The following is a 22,827-nucleotide window of genomic DNA, read 5'->3' on the forward strand; positions in this document are numbered from 1 at the left end:
ATTGCTTTGAGTTTTGACATAGGACCGGGACATCCTTACGACATGTCATCATATGAAAATGATGACTATATTCCTATTCCTCTTGCTAAGCGCGAGATGAAACAAAAGGTACAATTCAGTTATTAAATTAATATCACATTTATTAATGCCTAATGAGGGCGCGAAATCTGATGATATAATGGCATAAAAACTGGACATTTCACTTTTGTGATTATGAATAAGAGGCATCAGTTAATATATTTTTAACCATTAATGCGAGCGCAAATCGCGAGCTAAATTTTTTGATAAACTGTCATGAAAAGGGGATTTTAAGTAGTTTTTTGTATAATCTATATTGAAACATTTATATAACTCACCAATCAAAATGCGAGCGTGCAGCGCGCTAGCTGATACGTCTTGGCAATCAGACCTGAAAAGGGATATTTTGAAAACTTTATGGAATACACGAAAAATAATAGGTACCTGATAAATCAAAATTTGCGAGCGCAGCGCAAGTTCAGACCATAAAACTGACATTTTTACAGAGCACTTTTTAAAGACCTAAATTTGACAAGCAAAAAAAAAAGGTTATCATCGCCAAAGTAAGGTCATCTCGTCCCAAAATACATGTTTTATTAATTTCGATTTATAATGATGTATTTCTTACCATCATAAAAGACCAAAAATAGTAGGGGGGACATTTGATATTGTGTCCCCTCTACTATTTTGAGTAGGGGGGACACGTCCCCCCTGTCCCCCCTGGGATTTCCGCCCATGGCAACAGGGCAAGAAAACATTACAGTAACCCCCCCCCCCGCATCGCCCAACGATCAAACGATGGACCTTTGCGATGGACCCTCTCCCCTCCCCATTTAGCGTGGTCACCGGTCACCTGACTAAAACTCGTCACATGATCACGGAGCTCGAGGGAGGATCATCGGTTTTTTTTTTTTCTCAAGGTTGCGAATGTGATTAGGTAAACAGGTAATGTATTTTCTCTTTATTTCTTTTAATTTCGAGAAAAATTCACTATGATTTTTAGACTTTGTTCTTGAATGTCAACATTCTTTGAGTTTAAGTTCCCCCACCATCATGACCATCCTGGATATATCACAAATTAATGATAAACAAACACTGAAACAAACAGTCGTTTGTTAGTCGTGAAGTCGACAGGCAGTGATTTGCATTGTCACACTGAACTGGCCGGCGAGCTGCGTTGCCGGAGTGGAGCAGCCAGCGCGAGGCTAGTCTAGGCCACCCAAGGGTTCATTACATGCCGCCGCGCACAGAAAATTCAAGCCATAGAAGTCGTGTGTTGTGGACCCAAGAAGTGAGTATACTAATACTTAGACAGCTGGCAGCCGTCTGTTTCGAGGAGTTTTTTAACATTTTTTTATTTTTATTCTCCTCGTACACAGACGGCTCGCTAGCGTGCAGCCACCATTAGGGGACTTGCAATGCGAAATCCCCCCGTCGGGGCTCTTCAATTTTTGTCTTTAATGAATAAAAATTTTGAAAAATTAACGCGACCAAAATGCAAATTAATATTCCCTCTTGGCATTAATTGCCCAAAAACGGAGAAAAATCAAGTTAAAAGGAACAAAAACAGTGACTTACCTCGGCTGTCGCGCAAATTCACTTCCCCGTTTTATCCGATCTTAAGTACATAAACATATGGCCATTGAGTCCCCTGTACAGATCGCGCTAGAACTTCGGTCTCTGTATTTGGTGAGTGAAGCCAACGGAGTTCAGCTGAACAACCAACATAACAGAGACCGAAGCTTTTGGTCTAACTAATACTAACCTCGCAATACGTGTGAGTGGTCTAGGCCAGGGCCAGGCGCATTTGAAATTGAAGACTGATACTAATATTATTATTACTACTAGTTTTGATAGAAAAAATCATAGAAGCTTCTACGTTCTACCTGAGGCCTGCCTAAGGCCATACTCGATCGCTCAAGGGTTCATTACATTTTTTTACATGCCGCCGTGCACAGAAAAATCAAGTCATCGTGTGTTGTGGACACCAGCAGAAGTGGGGTCGCAGCACGCGTAGCCTGGTCCCTGGAGGCTTCTGGCATCTGGGGAGTAAAAGTCATCTACTATACGTAGGCTTACTCCCGCATGAAGCCTGGGCCGGGGGATCATTCCTCTCTGTAGAGCCTAGAGGCTAGGATTTCCCACGGTTACAGTAGGCCTAGATCTAAATCACAGATTGTATAAATCGTTTTGAGCCCAAACTAACGTAAATGGGCCAAAACAATATTTCCCCCCGAATTTGATATTTTTGATTAATTTTTTTCTCAATAAATAGTATGAAATTTAAAGAAATTTAAGAGCACGAGAGTTCACTTACCCTGTCTGTTATGGTCGCCATCTTGAAGTCTTTGTTATCGATACCTAGATAGAATCTAGATACCACACGCGTGTATAGCCGCCAACTTAGATTTAAAAAATACTTGCATTGGCCGAAAATATTATAAATCGTCAAATACTTGCATCGGTCGATAAATATCATTGGTTTATGTGTGAGGCACAGCCTGTGTTTGGTTTAGTGTTAATGTCTATACTTGACTATCATGACTATGAGTCAAAACTCAGTCATTCTGGGACAGTATTCTGAAAATGGAGCATTCTTATATAAAGATATTCATCATATCTATGTTAAGTTCTCAAATTGGTATTCTGAAAACATTCTTATAATAAGTGCGATAAAAATTAGGACTATAACTATTATGCTTGAATGAGATATGTGTATGACATTTCACAATATTCATGATAATGTTTACAATAGCTAGAGGATTTTCACATCTCATGATGGCCACATTTTTTGGGGGTTAAAAATCAATGGCCACTGTAACAAGGAGACTATGGTAATAGGTCTTCCTTTCATTCTTACTATGATTCACCTGTTATTTTGGTTTGTCTACTTTGAAGTACTTTCCCTGTATCCTTTCCTTTCATTAATTTTTCTTTCTCTTTTTATTTCTTTTTAAAAATCTTTCTTTTCTTTCTCTTTGTTTCTTTCTGTATTTTTCTTTCTTTCTCACTTTTCCTTCGCTTTATTCCACCTTTCTTTAGTTATTTATTTATTTACTTACTTTCTTATATTAGACCTACTTTCTTTCTTTATTTTGCACAATATGCCAGAAACCAGTGTACGCGCAGAGCGTGTGATTTTCTGTTGACATACATATAAGGAGTGATTCTATTGGTTAAACCATTGACCTACTACACATGTTAAGTAGGTCCATGGTTAAACTGCCAATAGAAAGTCATTTTGATTGGCAATATCTAGAAAAGGGTGTGTTGAAGATTAGAAAGGGGCAGTCCTTACAGAGATAAGATTGTGTTAAGATTTTCAGATTACTGATTTAAATGATTTTAGCATCTCAGTGAGAAATGATAAAGGATGAGAATGGAGATACAAATGTTTTCTTTTCATATAGTCATCCTTTACTCCTATTGTCTAAGTTGCACCTCACCTTGTTTGCAATATATATATAAAGGCTAGACTTCAACCATTTCAAGGAAGAAATACAATTTTCTTAAGAGGACCTGGTGTCTTTATTCCCCATGCAGATTCTGAACAGTCAGCGATTAGATGCAGGAAGGACAATCGGAGAACATGGACAGCAGAGAAGTGCCTCATGTTCAGATAAAGGACACAGAAAGTCTCCCGCCCCGTGATGAAAATGTATCGCTCATTGGGTTAGTATTTTCAATTTGCGTATTGTATAGGATTACAAGGTCTTACTAGGCAAGAAGAACATATTTAGTTTTAAATTACATCCTGCATAATTTGGATGATAGGATATAGAGTCTTACCACCCTTTCATACGGTAAACAAATAGTAATATTAGGGACAGTGATTTTCCGCGATCGTGGAAAACGGACGGAATTCACAGAAAGGGCCTTTTGAAACGGAAAGTGGCATTTCAAACGGAAAATCACGGAAAACATATTTTTCCTCAAAATACACAGAAAAGCAACAGAAATTACTCAAAAATCTCAACATAATATGAATATTGAATGGCCACAAAACACCAGAAAACACGATCTCACTTCACTACAATCATGACAATTCACACATGGTGACTGCACTCGATATCATCACACTCGATCGTACCCCACGCCCGTACCCGGCCGGCCGGGCGGGCGCCGGGTTGGGCTTCACATTAGTGCTGCAAGTCAGGCGCCATGTTCGGGTTCGGTTCGGTTCGGCAAGGTTCGGCAGAAATTTGCCGAACATTGGTTCGGTTCGGGGTTCGGTAATGATAGACTGATAAAGCTATAGTTCATTCAGGTATACGTAGCGTACCGGTAGACAATTTGTACTTGATTGACTGCATGTGCTCGCGTGTACCTCTGTCACATCAAACCATTTTATCTCTATCTTGTTGACATGAAACTATGAAAGTTATAGCGCTCAACGAATCAACTGTTATCTCGAATTTGATTATCTGATGACAGATTTATTGGGTAACTCACAGTTCTAAAATGGCGACTCTTCCTAGTCGTCCATACCTGGACCACACTTTGGATACTTGCCAAATTAACTACGCTCGCGCTCGCACTCGTACCAGCTAGGCTAGGCTAGGCTTGTAGCGGGACTCTGAGCTCATGAATATTTATATATACAGTCCGGCCAAACGTGATTGGCAATTGCATCACATACGAGGCGACCAGCGCCAGTGCACTGAATTACTATAGGCATAGTAGGGCCAGGGGCGTGTCGAAGAAAGCGTGCTTATGTAATGCGCCTTTCGCTAATTGGCTCGATGGGTGAACTAAACCACCAATCGCATGTCGCTGATTGTCGCATCGGTACATGCAGCCACGTGCTTTGTCTGCTCGCGAAACTCAGCTCACTGATTGAAGAGCAATTCCTGAGATTTCTGTGATTTCATTGGTCAGATTTCATTCGACCATGAACATACAGACCAAGTGGGATGCAAAGTTTTACGACTGTAATGGGACAGGGGGAGTAGAGTTATCATCGAATTGTTTATGGTTAATTTGAGAAGTTTATAAGAAAGGGAAAAAAAAGTAAAGATTGGGGGTCATTTTCCCCCAAGAGATGAATGTTTCCGCATGGCTTTTTCTTCATTCAACTTGTCAACGAGGGGAAGGGGATCTTGCTATATGCTATACCGTAATCATTCATGAGTGTTTGATTTTTATTTTCATCTGATTGTTAATAATAAAAAAGATAACTTCACCTCATCTCATTTCTATATTATTTGTTTTGCGTCTCTCCTTTCCATCTCTAACAGTCACTCATTTTATTTCCCACTTTCACTGGATCTCTCGTTTTCAAAACTCTTTACTTCTCTCTAAAATCATGAAAACTAGACAGTATCGAGCCGACACCTCAATAATAATGTCAATCACCTCAATCAGATCTTTATTCTCCGCCGGAACAATACACGAGTTACGATCTTAATCACATCGTATCGTAATTCGTAATATTAATGGTACTTCATCTTTCACTTTCAGTTTATTGAGCTCGTTCATTCAAAATACTTTGAAGATTTTCAAACAAGAATCTTGTTCGCCACCTAAAAACAACAATATTTTAGATAATTAGATTTAACCAATGAACACTCATACAGTTTTGGTTTTCTTTACCATGCTTCGGCGATTCGGCCACAGAGCGAGAGATGATGAAAGCCAGTAAAATGATTATAGCGCAAGCTCGCGCAACATCATTCATCGGATCTCCTTTCTTAATCAGGGCCGTAAAAACCACAATGTCAACATGAAAATGAAAACAAAATCTAGTAACCGCAAAATAAGCGCATACTTCCAACATACAATTGCAAAGAAGATTAAATAGAGAATGCGCAAATATAATGATTAGAAAGGGTGTAAACTTATAAATTTATTAGCTGAAAGCCGTTTTTTTTTTTTTGCCGAACTTCCGAACCAAGTCTTAGTGTTCGGTTCGGTTCTGTTCGGTTCGGAAGTGCCATGTTCGGCGAACTACCGTTCGGTTCGGCGGTTCGGCTACAGCACTACTTCACATGCATATGCACACATCGTTCGGTTTTGAACAACACGGTCGTTTGTTGCTGCCCTATGTTCGAAGATGTAACAGCACGATATTGAGGTCTTAAAATCCAAAATGGCGGATAGGCGAAAGTCGTTGACTGCTGATAACAATGTCCAAACCCCCCAAAATTATTGATGAAATTTCATTTGACCGTAAAAATAATGCTAATAATGTGAAAGGTGAGGATGTATTCATGTTAAATGTGTTTGTCGAAATATTTTGTGCACCTGCATAGATCCGATTAGAACGGATTCTATTTCGTTGTTGATACATTGGCAGATACAATTTTTGACCAGCGCGAGTGTTGTGATATTGCTATTCAATGTGTAAACGGAATTGTCAATTTTTTTTTGTACACAAAGTCTATGGGGAAACAGAATTTCCGTTTTCTGACATGCTGAAACAGAATTTAAAGGACAAGTCCACCCCAACAAAAAGTTGATTTGAATAAAAAGAGAAAAATCCAACAAACATAACACTGAAAACTTCATCAATATCGGATGTAAAATAAGAAAGTTACGACATTTTAAAGTTTTGCTTTTAAAATTTCACAAAACAGTTATATGCACATCCTGGTCGGTATGCAAATGAGGAGACTAATGACGTCATCCACTCACTATTTCTTTTGTATTCTATCACATGAAATATGACATATTCTAATTTTCTCCTCATTGTCAAGTGAAACAACGCTTGATTCCTCCATGAACATGTGGAACTAGCATTGCTTAAAACTATATGGTTCAGTCAAGTTGGTCCCTAATGTCAAATCTGTAAAAAATGAAATATTGTATAATTAAAACAATAAAAAACAAAAGAAATAGTGAGTGACGGACACCATTGACTGTCTCATTTGCATGTCACTGAGTTGTGCATATCACTATTTTGTGAAAAATAAGTGAAACTTTAAAATGTCATAACTTTCTTATTTTACATCCGATTTTGATGAAATTTTCAGCGTTATGCTAGTTTGATTTTTCTCTATTTATTCAAATCAACATTTTTCTTGGGTGGACTTGTCCTTTAAGATTTTCTGAAATGGAAAAGGCAATTTTTTGAAGCGAAAAATCACTGTCCCTATAATATGAATGATGATTCCAGTGAAAAATAAGGCTAATGACAAATTTTTAGCAAATGTGAAACCAAACCAGAACATGATTAGAATCAGGAATTCAAATTCTACTCTGGAGGTGAATTCCAGTTAAGTTTCACTCAAAACACAGTTTTTGAGTGAGCGTGCTGTGTGAAAGGTCCGATGATGATTCAAGATTCACGTGTGAAAAGGCAACTTTTCACTAGTGTGCAGTTCTTTATTCTGTCCTAAAGAATTTGAGTGCTCTGTCCATCTTTCTAGGTAAAGAGAGTGAGGAATTGTTGTAAAATGGTGATTCATGTTAACTATTTTTGAAATTTACTCTCCAGAGTGATGATACTTAATAATTGGGTGAGAAAGGGACAATAACGTCATTCACCAACATGTACTTAGATCTGATACTACTGTCTTTAGACCATTGATGATATACCATTGGTTGATTTGGAGGTGTAGCATAAAATTTGGTGATTTTGGAGATCTGTCAGATAAAAACATCAATCATTAAACATGTTTTTATTTATTTATTTTTTTCTAGCACAAAAGTGAAAGCTCAGAATGGTAACCTGTATTTCATAGTAGGATTGGTTTTACTGGCACCTCTCGTTACAGGCTTCTCCATCGGCTATTCATCTCCTGCTCTCCCAAAGATAGCGTTTCCTACGAAAGAGGAAGAATCATGGTTTGGGGTGAGATGATTATATTTTTAGTTTCCTTCTTTTAGATGAGTTTTTGGTAATCAATCATTTTGAAGCATCATCATCATCATTATTATTGTTGCTGGTGTTGTTGTCATTATTATTATTATCAGTGATAATAATTATGATACGCAACATTTATGTTTCTATGCACTGCATACTATGTACTATTACTGGTGCTATACTATCATGATTGTTATTAGATGGTCTATCAGTATGACAGATCACCTCTTAAATTTATCAGAATTCTCTTTGTTGTTATTCATTTTTTCCCTCAATTCTTGTGAGCCCAATATCTCAAACTCTGACCAAACAATTTCCTTCAATATTTTGTCATTCATGTATTAGGAGTCTATCGTGATGTGACAGACAAAACTATTTTTTTAAGGATCATCAACATTTTTGTCTTTGATTTTGATTGGCTTAGAAACACAGTTCCTATGGTAACTGCAGGGGCGGATCCAGCTTTTTATAAAGGGGGGGGTTGGGGTGGTATGCGAGGGAGCGTAGCGACCGAGTCCAAGCGAGCGGAGCGAGCGAGGGGGGAGGGTGTGGGAGGGGGGTGTCCCCCCTCCCACAGTAGGGAAAATTTTTGAAAATCTGTGTGTGAAAATGGCGTTTTCTTGCATCTAAAACACCACTCTTTTTGGTATAGAGGTCGTTGCCAAATTAAGAAATAATAATAATAATAATAATAATAATAATAATAAATGAAATAAATACATAGAAATAGAATAAAATAAAATTACAAGTTAAAAAAAAAAGATAAGATTTAAAAAAATGGTCCCCGGATTTTTTTTTTGGGGGGGTTGCAACCCCCCCAACCCCCCCTCTAGATCCGCTTCTGAACTGTCAGATAAAACATCCGACAAGTCCTTCATGAAATTCTGAGATGTTTAATTATTGTTTTGGAGGCCCAAACATGGAGTAGTGTGCGCGCAGCACTTAGTCTGCAGGCACAGACCCTGATTGAAATTTTGATCAACAAGTGTGTCTCCACGCAAAGACTAGCACATACAAAACTTGCTGTTTCAATTGAGCAAGAGGGCCTTCAGAACACAAGGCTGCAATTCAGACCCTTTACTCGAGTGAAAGGTTTACAAAGCAGACTACGCATCACTTTGTAACCGAAAGGAAAAGGTGCTATATCAAATGACCTTTGGATTGGATTGGATGAAATGCTCCAGAGGTCTTCATGACGTCATCCTGGCCCCATTTTGTTCAGTAACATGAGTAATCATATTTTCATAGCAGATTATGAGATAACAAAATATCAACCAGATTCGCATCACATTAACTTCAGGTAAAGAATCATCTGGTTGATTTGGGGCCCGTTGTACAAAGCTTAGCAATGATGATCATACATTATTTTTCTACGATTGACTACATTGACTACAATGTACAATCAATCTTGAAAATCAAGCGTACGATTAATTGCTAACCTCTGTTTTGCGGGAACCTTGTCATGTCATAAATGTCATGCAAAGGTCATGAGAGGCGTGAACATTCCCATCAGAATTTTATCATTTTAATTTTTACTATATTATCATTACCTCTAGTAAGTATTCTTCTTTTCTCACTGTTATTTATATTAGTCGTTGCTGAATATTGGCGCCATGGTAGGTGGTCCTGTGGCAGGGTTTCTGCTCCAGTGCGGAGGTAGAAAGCTAACCATCATGTCAACCGGTATCCCATTTATCATTGGATGGGTGCTCATAGGCACAGCTAGCAACGAACATGTCATCAATCTCTACTGCGGTAGGATTCTCACTGGTGTAGGATGCGGAATGTCTTGTTTGGCTGTACCTGTAAGTTCTTAAATTTGCTTTTCAGACTATCATTTCTTAACCCCGGCATATCCTTAAAGGACAAGTCCACCCCAACAAAAAGTTGATTTGAATAAAAAGAGAAAAATCCAACAAGCATCACACTGAAAATTATAAAAATTGGATGTAAAATAAGAAAGTTATGACATTTTAAAGTTTCGCTTAATTTCACAAAACAGATGCACATCCTGGTCGGTATGCAAATGAGGAGACTATGATGTCACCCACTCACTACATGTATTTCTTTTGTATTTTATTATGTGAAATATGAAATATTCTAATTTTTTCCTCATTGTCAAGTGATACAACGATTAATTCCTCCCTGATCATGTGGAATTAGCCTTGTTTAATACTATATGGTTTAGTCAAGTTGGTCCTTATTGTCAAATCTTTAAAAAAATGAAATATTGTATAATTCAAACAATAAAAAACAAAAGAAATGGTGAGTGGTGGACATCATCGAATGACTCACCTAGTTGTGCATATCACTGTTTTGTGAAAAATTAAGCAAAACTTTAAAATGTCATAACTTTTATTTTACATCTGATTTTGATGAAATTTTCAGCACTATGCTAGTTTGATTTTTCTCTATTCATTCAAGTCAGCATTTTCCTGGGGTGGACTTGACCTTTAAACCCTTATTATCTGTCTTCTAAACCCCCAATATTTGCTTTCCTATAGTTAACGCCTCAACCCTGGACTATTGCACAACTAATGATTATTGACGACTTTGTCACAAAGTGTATGTTAAAAGTGCACTTTAGAGTGTCCACCATGTCTGTGATTTGCTATTGCTTAGCCCTGCTTTTCCTTAGCCTAGTTTGGTTTCAGACCATCTGCAACACTTAGCACCACATTTTAATCAAATATTGAAAATGGAAGGGAGTGCTAGACTTTTGGAAGCTGAGCTTGTATGCTGCAATCCCCTCTTTAGCTTAGGTAAATCCTAAAGAATACCATTTTTAAAAGTTGAATGCAATGTCAGATGAATGAAAGCTATCATAACTGCACAATTTGCATGAAAATTGGATATGAAGACTGATTAAAAGAAGTTTGCTTCAACTCATTTTTTTTTCAGATAATTTGTAAATTCACTTCATATAGTTGGAATGGGACAAATTATACAGGATACCAAATTCATAGCTGTCTTACATATATTATATTAATCTGTTTAAAGGATATGCATCGAAGGATATAGGCCTAATAATTGAATATAAGAATTGAATTGAAATAATATTATGAAGAAAATGTGCTAGCCATCTTAAATGATCAATTTAGAGTTTTGCAATAATTGAATGATTGACAGAAAGCCATCTTTTGACTATTATCATCATACTAAGAATATTCCTATCTGGTTGATGAAACGGGCAATGTTATGCTTTAAATGCCGTTCCAAGTTCACGTAACTCTGATTTATAGAGTCACAACAAATCTTTTTAATTGGAGTATGTAAAAAATGATGCTCAGTGCAGTATCTTATGCTACAGTCACAAATACATTTACAAACACCATACAAATGACTTCATACCATTTATTGCCATGTATAAAATTGTTCATAGGTTCTTCGTAAAGGTATTTGTGAGTTGTGACCATAGTATTAGGTAGATGTGCACTGCACTGTGAATTTCTCACATGAAAGTTTGCGAAAATGTGTAGTAATAACCATACTGCAATTAAATAAGCATAAACTACCTTACCTGACCCATTTGTGCAGTCAAAGCAAACTCATGAATGTACACGTAGTTATGAAAATCACCGGTGCTCCCCATCCCTTGAGGAAACGCCTCTGAATGTTCTTGATTGATTTAGTTTCATTTATTTATGTCTTCTTGCAGAACTACATTTCAGAGGTTGCCCCTCCTAATCTCCGTGGTTTCCTGGGATCTAGCTTCCAAGTTGCTGTGACTGTTGGAATTCTTGCTGTCTATTGTCTAGGTAAGATCTTTTCTCCACCCCCCCCATCAACTTCCAGCCCTGTCTCTAGTCTGTGGGCATAGACCCTGATTGGAACTGTGATCAACAAGTAGGTTTTCACACAAGACTAGCACACAAAACTAAGCAAGAGGTCCTTCATTATGCAAGTTACCGTAGGCTGCATATAGATTCAGACCACTTAACTCCAGTGAAAGGTTTACACAGCAGGTTACTAGTACTCTGTCTCCATCTACATGCACCTCAGAAGTATCCACTAGATTTATGGGGTGATGCAAGAACCAATATCCAATACCATATCAATCATGCGCAAGTCCTTCGATTAAAATGCAAACTAGTATTTGTTTTGCATCCAATTGCAATTGAACTTTTTCACATATTATGCATGCGAGCAATTTTTTTGAAAGAATATTGTATGCATCAGCTTAAAAAAAATGGCTAATACTGACTCCATTTTGTTTATGCAAATAAGATGGTCATGGCATAAGAAATTTGCTTGGCAACAGGTTTTATCAGATCCAGCACATTGGAATTATGTTAAATTGACAAGTTTATGCTTAATTTTGGGACTTACATTTGATTTGCTTGCATGTTTTTTGTAATGCCCTATTAGCTTTATTCAATTATTTATTCTTTTCCATTAAAAGCATCAAAATATGTACAGTTATAATATGCATGTATATACAAAAAATAAATCAAATACATAAGCATAGCAAATTATGATTATAAGAAAGAGAAATAAATAAAAAATGGAACGCCTGTAGAAATTTAAAAAGCTTTTAAATGGCAGGAGTCCAAAAGTTAACAAAATTCAAATGTAATGATGATGATAATAATAATAATAGTAATAGATGGCGCATGTATTTGAATTCAATGTCTTCTCCCCCCTGTCCCCCCCTACCCCATCTCTCTCTCAAGTAGAATTCAAAAATGTAATATAGGCTAAAATTTAAATGGAAATGAAATTATATGATAACAAATAAGCTTTAAGATTTTTTTTGAAAGTATTCAAAAGACATTCTCCGTAATAGAAGTTGGTAATGAGTCCTCACCTTTTCATGTTAAGAACCCACTGCACTATCCTATAAGAATAGGGGGAAACTTCGGTACTAGTGGTCCACCTGTTCCCCCTCCCCCAATCTGTTATATCGGGAGGAGAGACCTTCGAGAGAGACAGATAATAAAAGTTTGTATTCTGTGGTTATATATGCCTGTTAGTCCTTTCTGGCATAGAAAGATGAAAATTGCAATCAACCTTGCAATTATCGAGCTGGCAAAACTTGAGTAACCTCAACTCCAATAATTCTTTCCTTAAATATTTAAAAAATTTTATGTTGAATTATTATGCGTTTGGCGTCACCTGTGCCTGGGAGGCAAACAGAAAACTGAATCATTGTGACCCGAAGGTCTCTCCTCCCGATATAACGGATTGGGGGAGGGGGTGCAGGTGGACCACTGTACTGAAGTTTCCCTCTACTCTTAACTCTTAATATAGGATAGTGCATTGGGTTCTTAACATGCAAAGGTGGTGACTCTCCTCTACATGGGGCCTCCATTTAACGTACTATGAGAGAGACAGAGTGTTTTCCACTGTAACATAGCCTGCATCTATCACAGGGGAGAGACTTTTACACACGTCACAGGCTTCAGCTTGGGGAGGACTCGAACCCATGATCTTTGGTTTGCCAGGCAGAAGCTTTACTGACTGAGCAAACTTCACTCTCTATAATTCTCTTGATTAAAAAAGGTTCATGTGGACCCAAGCATGAAGAAGTTGGCTTTGGCAAGATTCCTAAAGTTTACTAACATCCTTTGTATAAAGCTCTATTAAGAAATGCTGTCTTGCATCCATTTTTCATTGTCTGTTGAATTATTTATAATTGTTATATGGTTGTCTTACATCTTGTTTGTGTAATTATTAAATTATAATCATGTATTTTCATGTGGAGCGATGTAGTCCAGTGGACAAATGTCTGCACTTTGAAATGAAGATTTGAACCCCAGCCGTTGTGTAATTTCCTTCAGCAAGATATTGATCCACATTGTGCTGCACTCAACCCAGGTGTGGTAACTGGGTAATTACTTGAATGTACAGTGCTGGAAATTAATCATGTCTAGATAGATAGCGCAAGATAAATGCCTATTATTATTATTATGATTTTTAGGTATTCCCTTCACCTATTTCTGGCTGGCTTTGACCGGTGCAGCATTGACGGCCCTCCTCGTCGTTGCCATTGTGATGGTCCCAGAAACCGCCAGGTACCTTCTCATGAAGCGTTTGAAGGTGCAGGCAATGGCTGTATTGAGGAAGTTGCGTGGTCCCATGGCCGATGTAGAATTGGAATGCCGAGAGATAGAGGAGGCTCTTGACTCGTCTGATGTAAGTCAAATTAAAAGAGAATGAAACCCTTGAAACCTTTTTTTATTAGACCTTTGATGTTGCCAACATCATATGCCGAAAAAGCTTCCAATATTTACCAAATTATAACCCATAATTTAAATACATGTACATAAAATATATTAAAATATATGCCAAATAATTACCAAATTATAACCCATAATTTAAATATATAAAATATATAGAAAAAGGTCTTACAACAAATGAATACATTGAATAAATAATTGAAATTGTATAAAACAGAAAATAAACAAAACCCATCAATAAAAGTAATAGAAATATTACATAAATAGTAAGAACATTGCTAGCGGTGGCATTTATCTAGTTGGTGATTGAGTTGGAAAGAACTCTTTTCTTGGTAGTTTACCTTCATTATAATTAATTCCATTTGTATTTATTCTAATTTAGAAAATTTATTAAGTGGGGGTTTTCGTCAATGTGATATCAATGACAGCTTAAATGATTATTTTCCTGCATTTATTTAACTCTCAAAAATTTTCTATATTGGTATACGTGTTACTTGTTTTGTAATCCATGTATTAACCTGCCATTCGTTTGGAATGGAAACGGTGAACTTGGTCTCTTTATGTATGTATTATATCATTGTCTTTGAACTTGAATAAAGTCATGATAAAACATACAAAGCCAATGGCTGTGTAATATTTTATTGACGTGGTCAGTATGCTATACTGTTAGATTTCAGTGAGTTTTAAAGTGATCATTTCACTTTGTTCTGATTTAAAAAATTATCCTTTTGGTTCCTGAAAATGGGCTAAACATTAGGCTTATAGTGTAAAAATACCATCCCAAAAGTTTCAAAGTATTATATTTACAGGATCAATTTTAAAACCTTGGAAATGTAAACCAAAGTTTGAAATAATTGGGAGTTGGTTTCAATGGCTATGTGTATACAGGGAATCTGTGCACCACAACACATTAATTCTAGATGAACACAGCATGACCTACATACAGTGTGTACAATGTATACACTGAATGTACAGTGCAGCTAATAGTGTGTGTATAGGAGATACACACAACAGAAGGCAGTCAAAATAGCCAACGGACTTTTTGAATTGGAAAAAACTGGTCATAAGCTGAACCCGTCTACTAGACGGTTCTCAAAATCAGGCTAATAAATTGCTTCTTGTATCTAAATTAGAGTTTTGCATCCTATATTGTGGTCTGTTTCAGGATTTTTGAGGACAAATACAGGCACTCATACGCACGTTTCAACTCAGTTTGAGAATTTTTTTAATCAGCTGCTCACAAAGTTAAACGATCCCTTTAAGGAGGTTTACAAAGTTTGCAAATGTTTTTCAGGTCAATACATCTTATGCAAATAATATTTACTATACTATTTATACTTCATTCCCAATGGCAGTGATTGGCTTTTCATAGCTGCTCGCAAACAAATTTGAACTTTTCCACATTTTTCTAAGATCAATACGAAATTCTTGCCACAACTGGGGCCTGTTGCAATGGGCCGCTGATCTGATATGATCACTTTGATTATGCCACAATTAAGACCATGGTTACAATCATTACAGTGTGAACTGGGTATGAAATATATAAGATGTATCTCTAATTGCAGGATACGTTCCGATGGTCCGAGTTCTCTCGTCCATACCTCTACAAGCCTCTTCTGATTTCCCTGGTACTGATGTTTGTCCAGCAGTTCAGCGGCATCAACGCAGTCATGTTCTACACCGTCAGCATCTTTCAGAGTGCAGCGCCCTCTATCAACGCCAACGTTGCCACGGTGATAGTAGGTGCCGTACAGGTGGTCTTCACGTGTGTTGCAGCTCTTCTCATGGATAAATTGGGACGCAAAACGCTCTTGATTGTAGGAGGTAGGAATGTCTGAACTGGGGGTCTTATTTGCTATTTTATATTGATGAGATATATCGAATGTAAAACCAATTTGTCAAGGAAAATATTTTCTGCTCTAAAGAGTGATGGTCTAAACATCATCTCATGTAAGAAATAATATCCTCTTTTTAATCAAGAGATTTTTTACAAATCTAATTCGTTTTTTTGTCTTGAATGTATTTTTGTATTGTCATGATTAATGACCGACCTGTATCAACTGTAATAGAAAACAGTGTTGTGGTGCCTGATGCTGGGCCTTGGCCTTAGGCACCTAAGGGCCTCCTTCTTCAATGCCTTAGCCTTGAGGATACTGAGCCTTAATATTTAGACGCATTTTCAATGCATTTTGTATTTTGTACTTTCAGTTGTTTTTAATCAACTAATTTCAAATGTTTTAATTGTTATGTATGCTAAATGACAATGATGGCCAATAATATCATTCAACAGTAGTAGTAAGTGTACGGCTACCCCGCATTCCCTATTGTTTTGTTGAAGATTAAGTGTAAGAATTGGTAACGAATAGCCACTTCCGGGATTCCTGTGCGAAAGACGCGGCTCTGACTTAAGAAAAGGTAATCATATATTTTAGTTGTAACATTTTGGCTGGTATCGGCATTCGTACCTCACTTGCCCTTTATTTCTGTGATATTTTTTTATTGCAGCCGTTGGTCTGGCAGTCAGCTCAACTGTATTTGGATTGTATTATCAAATCACTGGCGATGGTAAGAAGAATAAAAAGACTCGAATTATTGTTTTAATGAAGTAATAAAGTAATATTTATTTATTTTATGTTTCTAAATGCTAATGAATACGTCTGAAGTGCCCATAAGGAACGAGCATGTTAATTATGGATAATGTGTAAACTATTCATGTGAAGCTTGTAGGATAGGAAATGATAAGAAAATATTGATGATAGCAGTGGTGAATGTGATGATGATGATGATAACAATAATGATGATATTATAATATTAATGATAATGGTGATTTGTAATAATAACAGCGAAATAACATTTGCAACAACAATGATAACAATAATATTTATAAGAATGATAATGAAAACAATAACACTGACTGCATCCTAGGAAGGCTTCTTCGATCAAACTCATTTGTGAACTTTATAAAAACCTTGCACCTGTGCCCATCGACATACCACCTTACAATTCAACCACATCTTCCTATTTTCAGATGTTGAAAAGCAGCACAAACTGAGCGCTGTCTCACTTTGCAGTATCATCGTCTACATCATCTCATTCTCGTTGGCATGGGGACCGATTCCCTGGCTGATCATGTCGGAAATCTTCCCTTCCAAGGCAAGAGGAGCTGCCAGCGGTATCGCAACTGCCTTTAACTGGGGTTGTGCCTTTATTGTCACAAAGGAATTTTCTCATATGCAGGTTAGTGAATGCTGTGTATTTGACCCAATCCCGATAGTCAGGCAGCGAGGTGACTTGATCAAACAAACAAGGTGCCACTGCCTCAGTCCTGAACATTACAGGGAGGAACCTGACATTTACCAAACTGAACGTCTGGCGGTACATTTCTGCTGTAGGTGTTCCCTACTGACCTTGAACTTGTTTTAGGTATGCATGCATATAGGAATGAAAATGGTCCTTAGTTTCGGTTAGTGGTTAGTTCACAAAGAGTGACAATGTGGTCATAGTTAAAGATCAAGCTCACAGATCTTGTTGAATCCATGAAAGGTCTCTTATTTTCAATGAATAAGAATAACGTATATGGAATTATCAGAAATTATTTTCTTTAATGACTATGAGATTAACAATGTTAACAATGTCATATTAATTTGATGGTTTGTACAATAACAGATGGAATAAAGTAGGCAATATAGTTTAGATCTGGCAATGGCTGAGGGGTAAATTTTGATTTTTTTTTTCAGGTCAGAATCCATCTGTTATACAAGGGTACCAGCGCAAGACAGCTAGCATGCTTCCAATACTCCCTGCTCTGCTGCTCTGGCCATAGTCTTCAAGCACAGACTCAAGTTTAACACTAACTAATTATACCATGTCTAGAGTAAAGACTAGACTCCAGACTGTCTGTCTGTGTCCAAGATGAGCAGAGTCCGTAATGAATCTAGTCTCACTACTTCAGACTCTGCATTATGTATTTTGTGAATTGTGGGAGAAAGGGTCTGTGCCTGCAGACTACTCTGGCCACGGCTGCATGTGACAATCTCCACAACAGTCACATGATGTGATATAAATGACAAAATATCATATTCGCTGATCTGGGGTCCGTTGCAGAAAGAGTTGCGTTTAAGCGCAAGTAAAAAAATCGATTGCAAGTCCCAAATGCGCGCTGTTGATTGGTAGAAAATCAAGTTACGCATGATTTTTAGAGTTGCGATTGATTGCAAAGTCTCTTTCTGCAACGGGCCCCATGACTTGCAATGACCCAGCAATGAAGGCACTGATATGGCCTATAGTTGATTTGTATTAAGAAAATGTATTTTTATTTTGTTTTGTTCATGTTGTAGGAGTCAATGACGAAGCAAGGAATCTTCTGGTTTTATGGTGGAATCTGCTTCCTTGGAGCCGTTTTTGTCTTCTTCTTTGTTCCAGAAACCAAAGGGCGCTCGTTGGAAGAAATCGAAGTGAGCTTTGCAGGCAACGACCGTAGAAGGAGATAAATTACTTAAGCGACACAACTCCAATATATTGCCATGAATGCATTTGCCTTTTGATATTTTACTAATTTCTTATTAAGTCATAGGGAATGAGTTAAATTACCAGTCCCCTATTTGTGGTACTGAATGATTATCATTTATACCATGTATTTCCTAAGCACTTGTCCTTAAAGTGTATTATTACTCACCATGATTAGTAAGTGTACTTTTTTGAGGGTTGCTATTTGTAATAACAGAGCATTCCCTAATGTTCGCTGGTGGGTGTATGGTCCAATATATTACTGAAAAATTAGCAAAATAAGTTGGCATGATTTTTCAGCTTTTAACTTGAATCATCCATGTACAAAGCCTATATGGAAATCACATATCACTTTTCTTTGAGTGTTTCTAACTCCGGTAGCTTGCGCTACTTAGTTTATTTAAAGTAGTATTTCTGTAGAATAAGATCACATTGTATAAATGTGTGCTACATCATACAGTAAACTGGTCTCAGTTTGGTCCTTATAGGTTTCAAAAGAGCCAATTCAAATTGATAGAGTTTGAAATAGCTCAAAATAGCCCAAAATAAAAACCATTCCTTTTCATTGAGTGTGTCTACCTCCCGTAGCTTGCACAACTTCATTTATTTCAAGTAGTATTTCTATACAATAAGATCACATTGTATAAATGCGTAATGCATCATCAGGTAAACTGGTCTCAGTTTCATAAAGACTTGTTATAATAACAAATGCCTAATTACTATAACAAGTTTACTATCAGCCAATCATATTGATAGATTTCAGTAGATTTAAACTGTTGAAAATTTCTTATTATAACAAGTTTTGTGGAACTAGCCACTTGTTTTATTTTTTTCCATGTGACCACAATTCAGAATCAAATAGAGTATTTTAGATCTGAATGATAACCCATTGTTGTAACGAAATGTAGGTTTTTGTCCATTTGTATAATTTTATTTCGTACATGGCTGATTAGCAATTTGTAGGATGATATGATATATCATCTACCAATTTTGAAGTGTTGATTTTTTTTTTTTACAAATGATGACTTTGGGGAAGTTCATAATAGTTCACAAGGTATAACCATAATATAAATTCAAGTATGTTATAATGTACTTTGATAAGGTCCATATGTAACTTTGTATCCATTATTATCACAAGCCAGTCAAAGCTGATTCATATACAAAGTTTTTAAAGTGTACATTGTTGACTGTGTAGATTTACAAGTTAATTCGAGAGTAAGCTTCAATGTCTTGAATTGATTCTTCCTGCATATTAAAAAGTACCTAAAAGTCACAACATTTATTTGATTATTATATAATATATAAGTGATTGTGATGATAATTGATTGCTACATGTCCTGCTTGCAAGTGGCAGGACACGTGAGAAAACACTTGTTATATAGAGAAACTTGTATGTATTGTAAAGACCACCCAAATGAGACAAGAAAAGTGGTCTTCATGAGCAGGTGGTCTTCTTGGATAGACATGTTCCTTCAATGTATGTTTTAATCTGGAATTCCAATCAAAGGAAACTAAATTTGTAGTCTTTATAGACAGGTGACCCATCTATACCGGTGGATACTAAAGGTTTAACTGTAAATAGAAAGAAAGAAAAATAATTGTTTTTAAGATTGTTCAGGATATATTAATTTTATTTCAGAAAGACGTATTTCCAAGCTGTGCTTGCATAATATATATGTTATATTTTTGATATTTGTACTTTTATATGATATATTGATGGCACTACATTGTCAAATGTCAAAATTAATCAGGTGTATTAATCTACTTACAACATTGAGACACATTTCAGATCATATGAAAGTTTTTAACCTTGTTCAAAGTTACATTAGAAAGCACTACAAGCAGTGAGACTACCACAGGCATTTCACTTGTCAAATTGAAAATAGTCAAATAGTCAAATTGACTGGTTGCCAAATAAAAAGAAGACCCCCCCCCTTGTTGATATTTATTTGGAAAATAGTGATTTAACATGATTATTTTCATTTGTCTTTCTTTTTGTAATGATAAATTGTTTTGAAATGGGTAACCACAAAGAGATCTTGTCATATAATTATCATGAATAATGTCTCGTCAAGTGAGAATAATCATTGGTTGTTGCTCACCATGGGTAAACTGATGAAATGTGTAATGAAACTTCCACCAAGGGATAAAACCAAGTAATTTCCATGATAGCACTAAAGTATCATTTTGTGATGTTTCATTTCCTAACTATCATTAAAAGCATGTGGTTTTAGCCAGTGGTGGTTCCAGCGAAAGGGGGGGGGGGGTGGGGTTGGGTTGGGTAGTGATAATTTGATATTTTGTCTTTTTGAGAGAAAATAACTGATCATGACAGTGATCAGTTGTAAGTCTTTGATAACCTTTCTTTTTTTTTGCTTGTCAATATCTTCTTGGCTAACAATGAGGTAATTTCTTGCCAATGAGAACTGTTTTATTTTCAAAATTCTTTTGTCATAAAGAATGGATAATTTTTCAGACCCCTCCCAGTTATATAATCCTGGAGCCACCACTGGGTTCAGGGATTATTAGTAAAGTTATATTTTTTGTTGATCTGGTTTTACATCTAGCCCTTTTTTACTCAGAAATAATAATTAATGACTCATAGCAATGAATCAATTGGGCTCTCATTTTCCAATTTCAATGTAGCGATTTAAGATGAATAAGGTGTAATTGGGAATTATATGTATATATATATCTATAAATCTGTTTTTGTCTGCTTCATATTATACAGCTTTGTCATATGATTTCATTATGTAGGTATGCTCAACATTTCAAAAGCAACCTCAAGTAACTGCCCATTTAAATCATTTGAGCCATAGAAATTTTTTCAACTTTGGAGAAATTGGACTGAGAAGAGAGGTAAATAGAATCCATGACATTTGAACCGGCAACATTTGCTCCAATGGAAAGCCAAACATAAAACTAAACCTCCGAAACTAAATAAACCCTAATCCATATCTTTACATTATTCTGAACCAAAAACTCTATTGCAATCCTTACTCTAACCCTATGCCCTCTGTGATATTAAGACCGGGGCAAATGTTGCAGGAGCAAATGTTGTGTGAACATATACACTGGTAAATAGCACATAGATTTTTGCACAAACTATTCAGAAAAAAGAAGTGATTATTTGTAGACTGAACTGTGCTTTCTTTTGCCAATTTGCGTCTGATTAATTCACTTCTAAAGCTAAACACACACTTAGCTTCTCTTTTCATTTTCTCCTGTTCAAAGCAATTATTTTCAAATATATAATTTTTTGTACTTTTATACTTGAACATTAAAATTCTAAGTTTTTTAATTTCATGATCAGTTCTTTTGACATATTCTTAGCAGATTATGTATCTTTTTTTGTCTTATGTAGTTAAGGGCTGTATTCATTCTTGTTGGAAATGTTTATTTTCTTCATTAATTTTTCTTCCAGGGATGTGAACCTGGGTGATTGAGCTCTGTTTTCTGTATAAAAATTCATATCTTGAAAAATGATTTTCTTTTTAAAGTTACAAGGGTTACTTCTTTGAATAGAAACTGGCAACTAATATATACTGTATCTGATTCTATTTTACTTACACGTATGTTCTTTCAAGGGTGTGTAATTTTATATTTGAATTGAGTGACAATCCCGACCTTTCGTTTGAGGACGCGCACGCTTATTTACGACGGTAGTTGATTTTGGAAGAGACCTTTTGGGCCCGTCATCATGGTCGTAAAACTCTGTCCTGCAATGCAAATTGTGTGACATGAGATTATTTTTTTTGTTTCGCATCTGCGACGGAAACATTCAATATGCGTTTCGTGTGCAAAATTCTGGTTGCTACTATGGTAACAGCGATATATCCGATTGAGGACGACTTTCCAAAGCCACATTTGACTCCTCCTACAGCTCGAGAGGCCGCCCCGGGGGGCCCACTTCCATTGATTAGTGGATACCAGGAGCGAACACGCGTTAAAGGGGACAGAGTGGTCAGGTACGTTACTTATAGGCCTATGTAACGTAATAAGGGTGTCAAAACGATGTTTAAAATGCTGAAAAAAAGGGATATATATCCAATACTTGTAGGGTTTCACAAGCCAAATACTTGTTAAGAGATGCATTTTCATAATCTGGAAAAGAATTGCTTCCCTTGTTTAGGGTACTTTTCGAAACCTCATGGTCATGCCTGGTATCCACTCATCAATGGAAGTGGTCCCCCCGGAATTTGAATCTAATCCCCCATTTCTGGGGAAAGTAAAACATAATGCCCATTACATCGTGTGCGAGAGGCATATCATTTGTGTAGAAGGAGTAAACAAAAGAAACAAAGAAACAAAAGAAACAAG

General features: G+C 36.5%; 1 protein-coding gene across 2 annotated transcripts; it reads left to right on the forward strand.

The window, feature by feature from the left end:
* The first annotated feature begins 749 nt into the window (after positions 1 to 749).
* On the forward strand, positions 750 to 22,048 carry LOC129260590 (solute carrier family 2, facilitated glucose transporter member 8-like). Of its 2 annotated transcripts, none has more exons than XM_054898557.2 (10): positions 750 to 963; positions 3,562 to 3,690; positions 7,660 to 7,810; positions 9,415 to 9,627; positions 11,481 to 11,580; positions 13,743 to 13,957; positions 15,567 to 15,825; positions 16,507 to 16,566; positions 17,030 to 17,238; positions 18,339 to 22,048. In XM_054898557.2, exons 2-10 carry the CDS (start codon positions 3,584 to 3,586, stop codon positions 18,489 to 18,491), a joined length of 1,467 nt encoding a protein of 488 aa, XP_054754532.2. In that variant the 5' UTR covers positions 750 to 963; positions 3,562 to 3,583; the 3' UTR covers positions 18,492 to 22,048. The 2 variants fall into 2 exon arrangements, with proteins under 2 accessions (XP_054754532.2, XP_063955866.1); XM_064099796.1 differs by having other exon boundaries at positions 875 to 955.
* Positions 22,049 to 22,827: the final 779 nt, after the last annotated feature.

Source organism: Lytechinus pictus, chromosome 1, assembly GCF_037042905.1.
Source record: "Lytechinus pictus isolate F3 Inbred chromosome 1, Lp3.0, whole genome shotgun sequence".
Taxonomy (NCBI): Eukaryota; Metazoa; Echinodermata; class Echinoidea; order Temnopleuroida; family Toxopneustidae; genus Lytechinus; species Lytechinus pictus.

Coding starts and splice junctions, on each gene's coding strand:
- LOC129260590 (XM_054898557.2), top strand. CDS start 3,584: ATGCAGGAAGGACAATCGGAGAACATGGACAGCAGAGAAGTGCCTCAT. Junction 3,691..7,659: donor GAAAATGTATCGCTCATTGG/GTTAGTATTTTC, acceptor ATTTTTTTCTAG/CACAAAAGTGAAAGCTCAGA. Junction 13,958..15,566: donor AGGCTCTTGACTCGTCTGAT/GTAAGTCAAATT, acceptor CTCTAATTGCAG/GATACGTTCCGATGGTCCGA.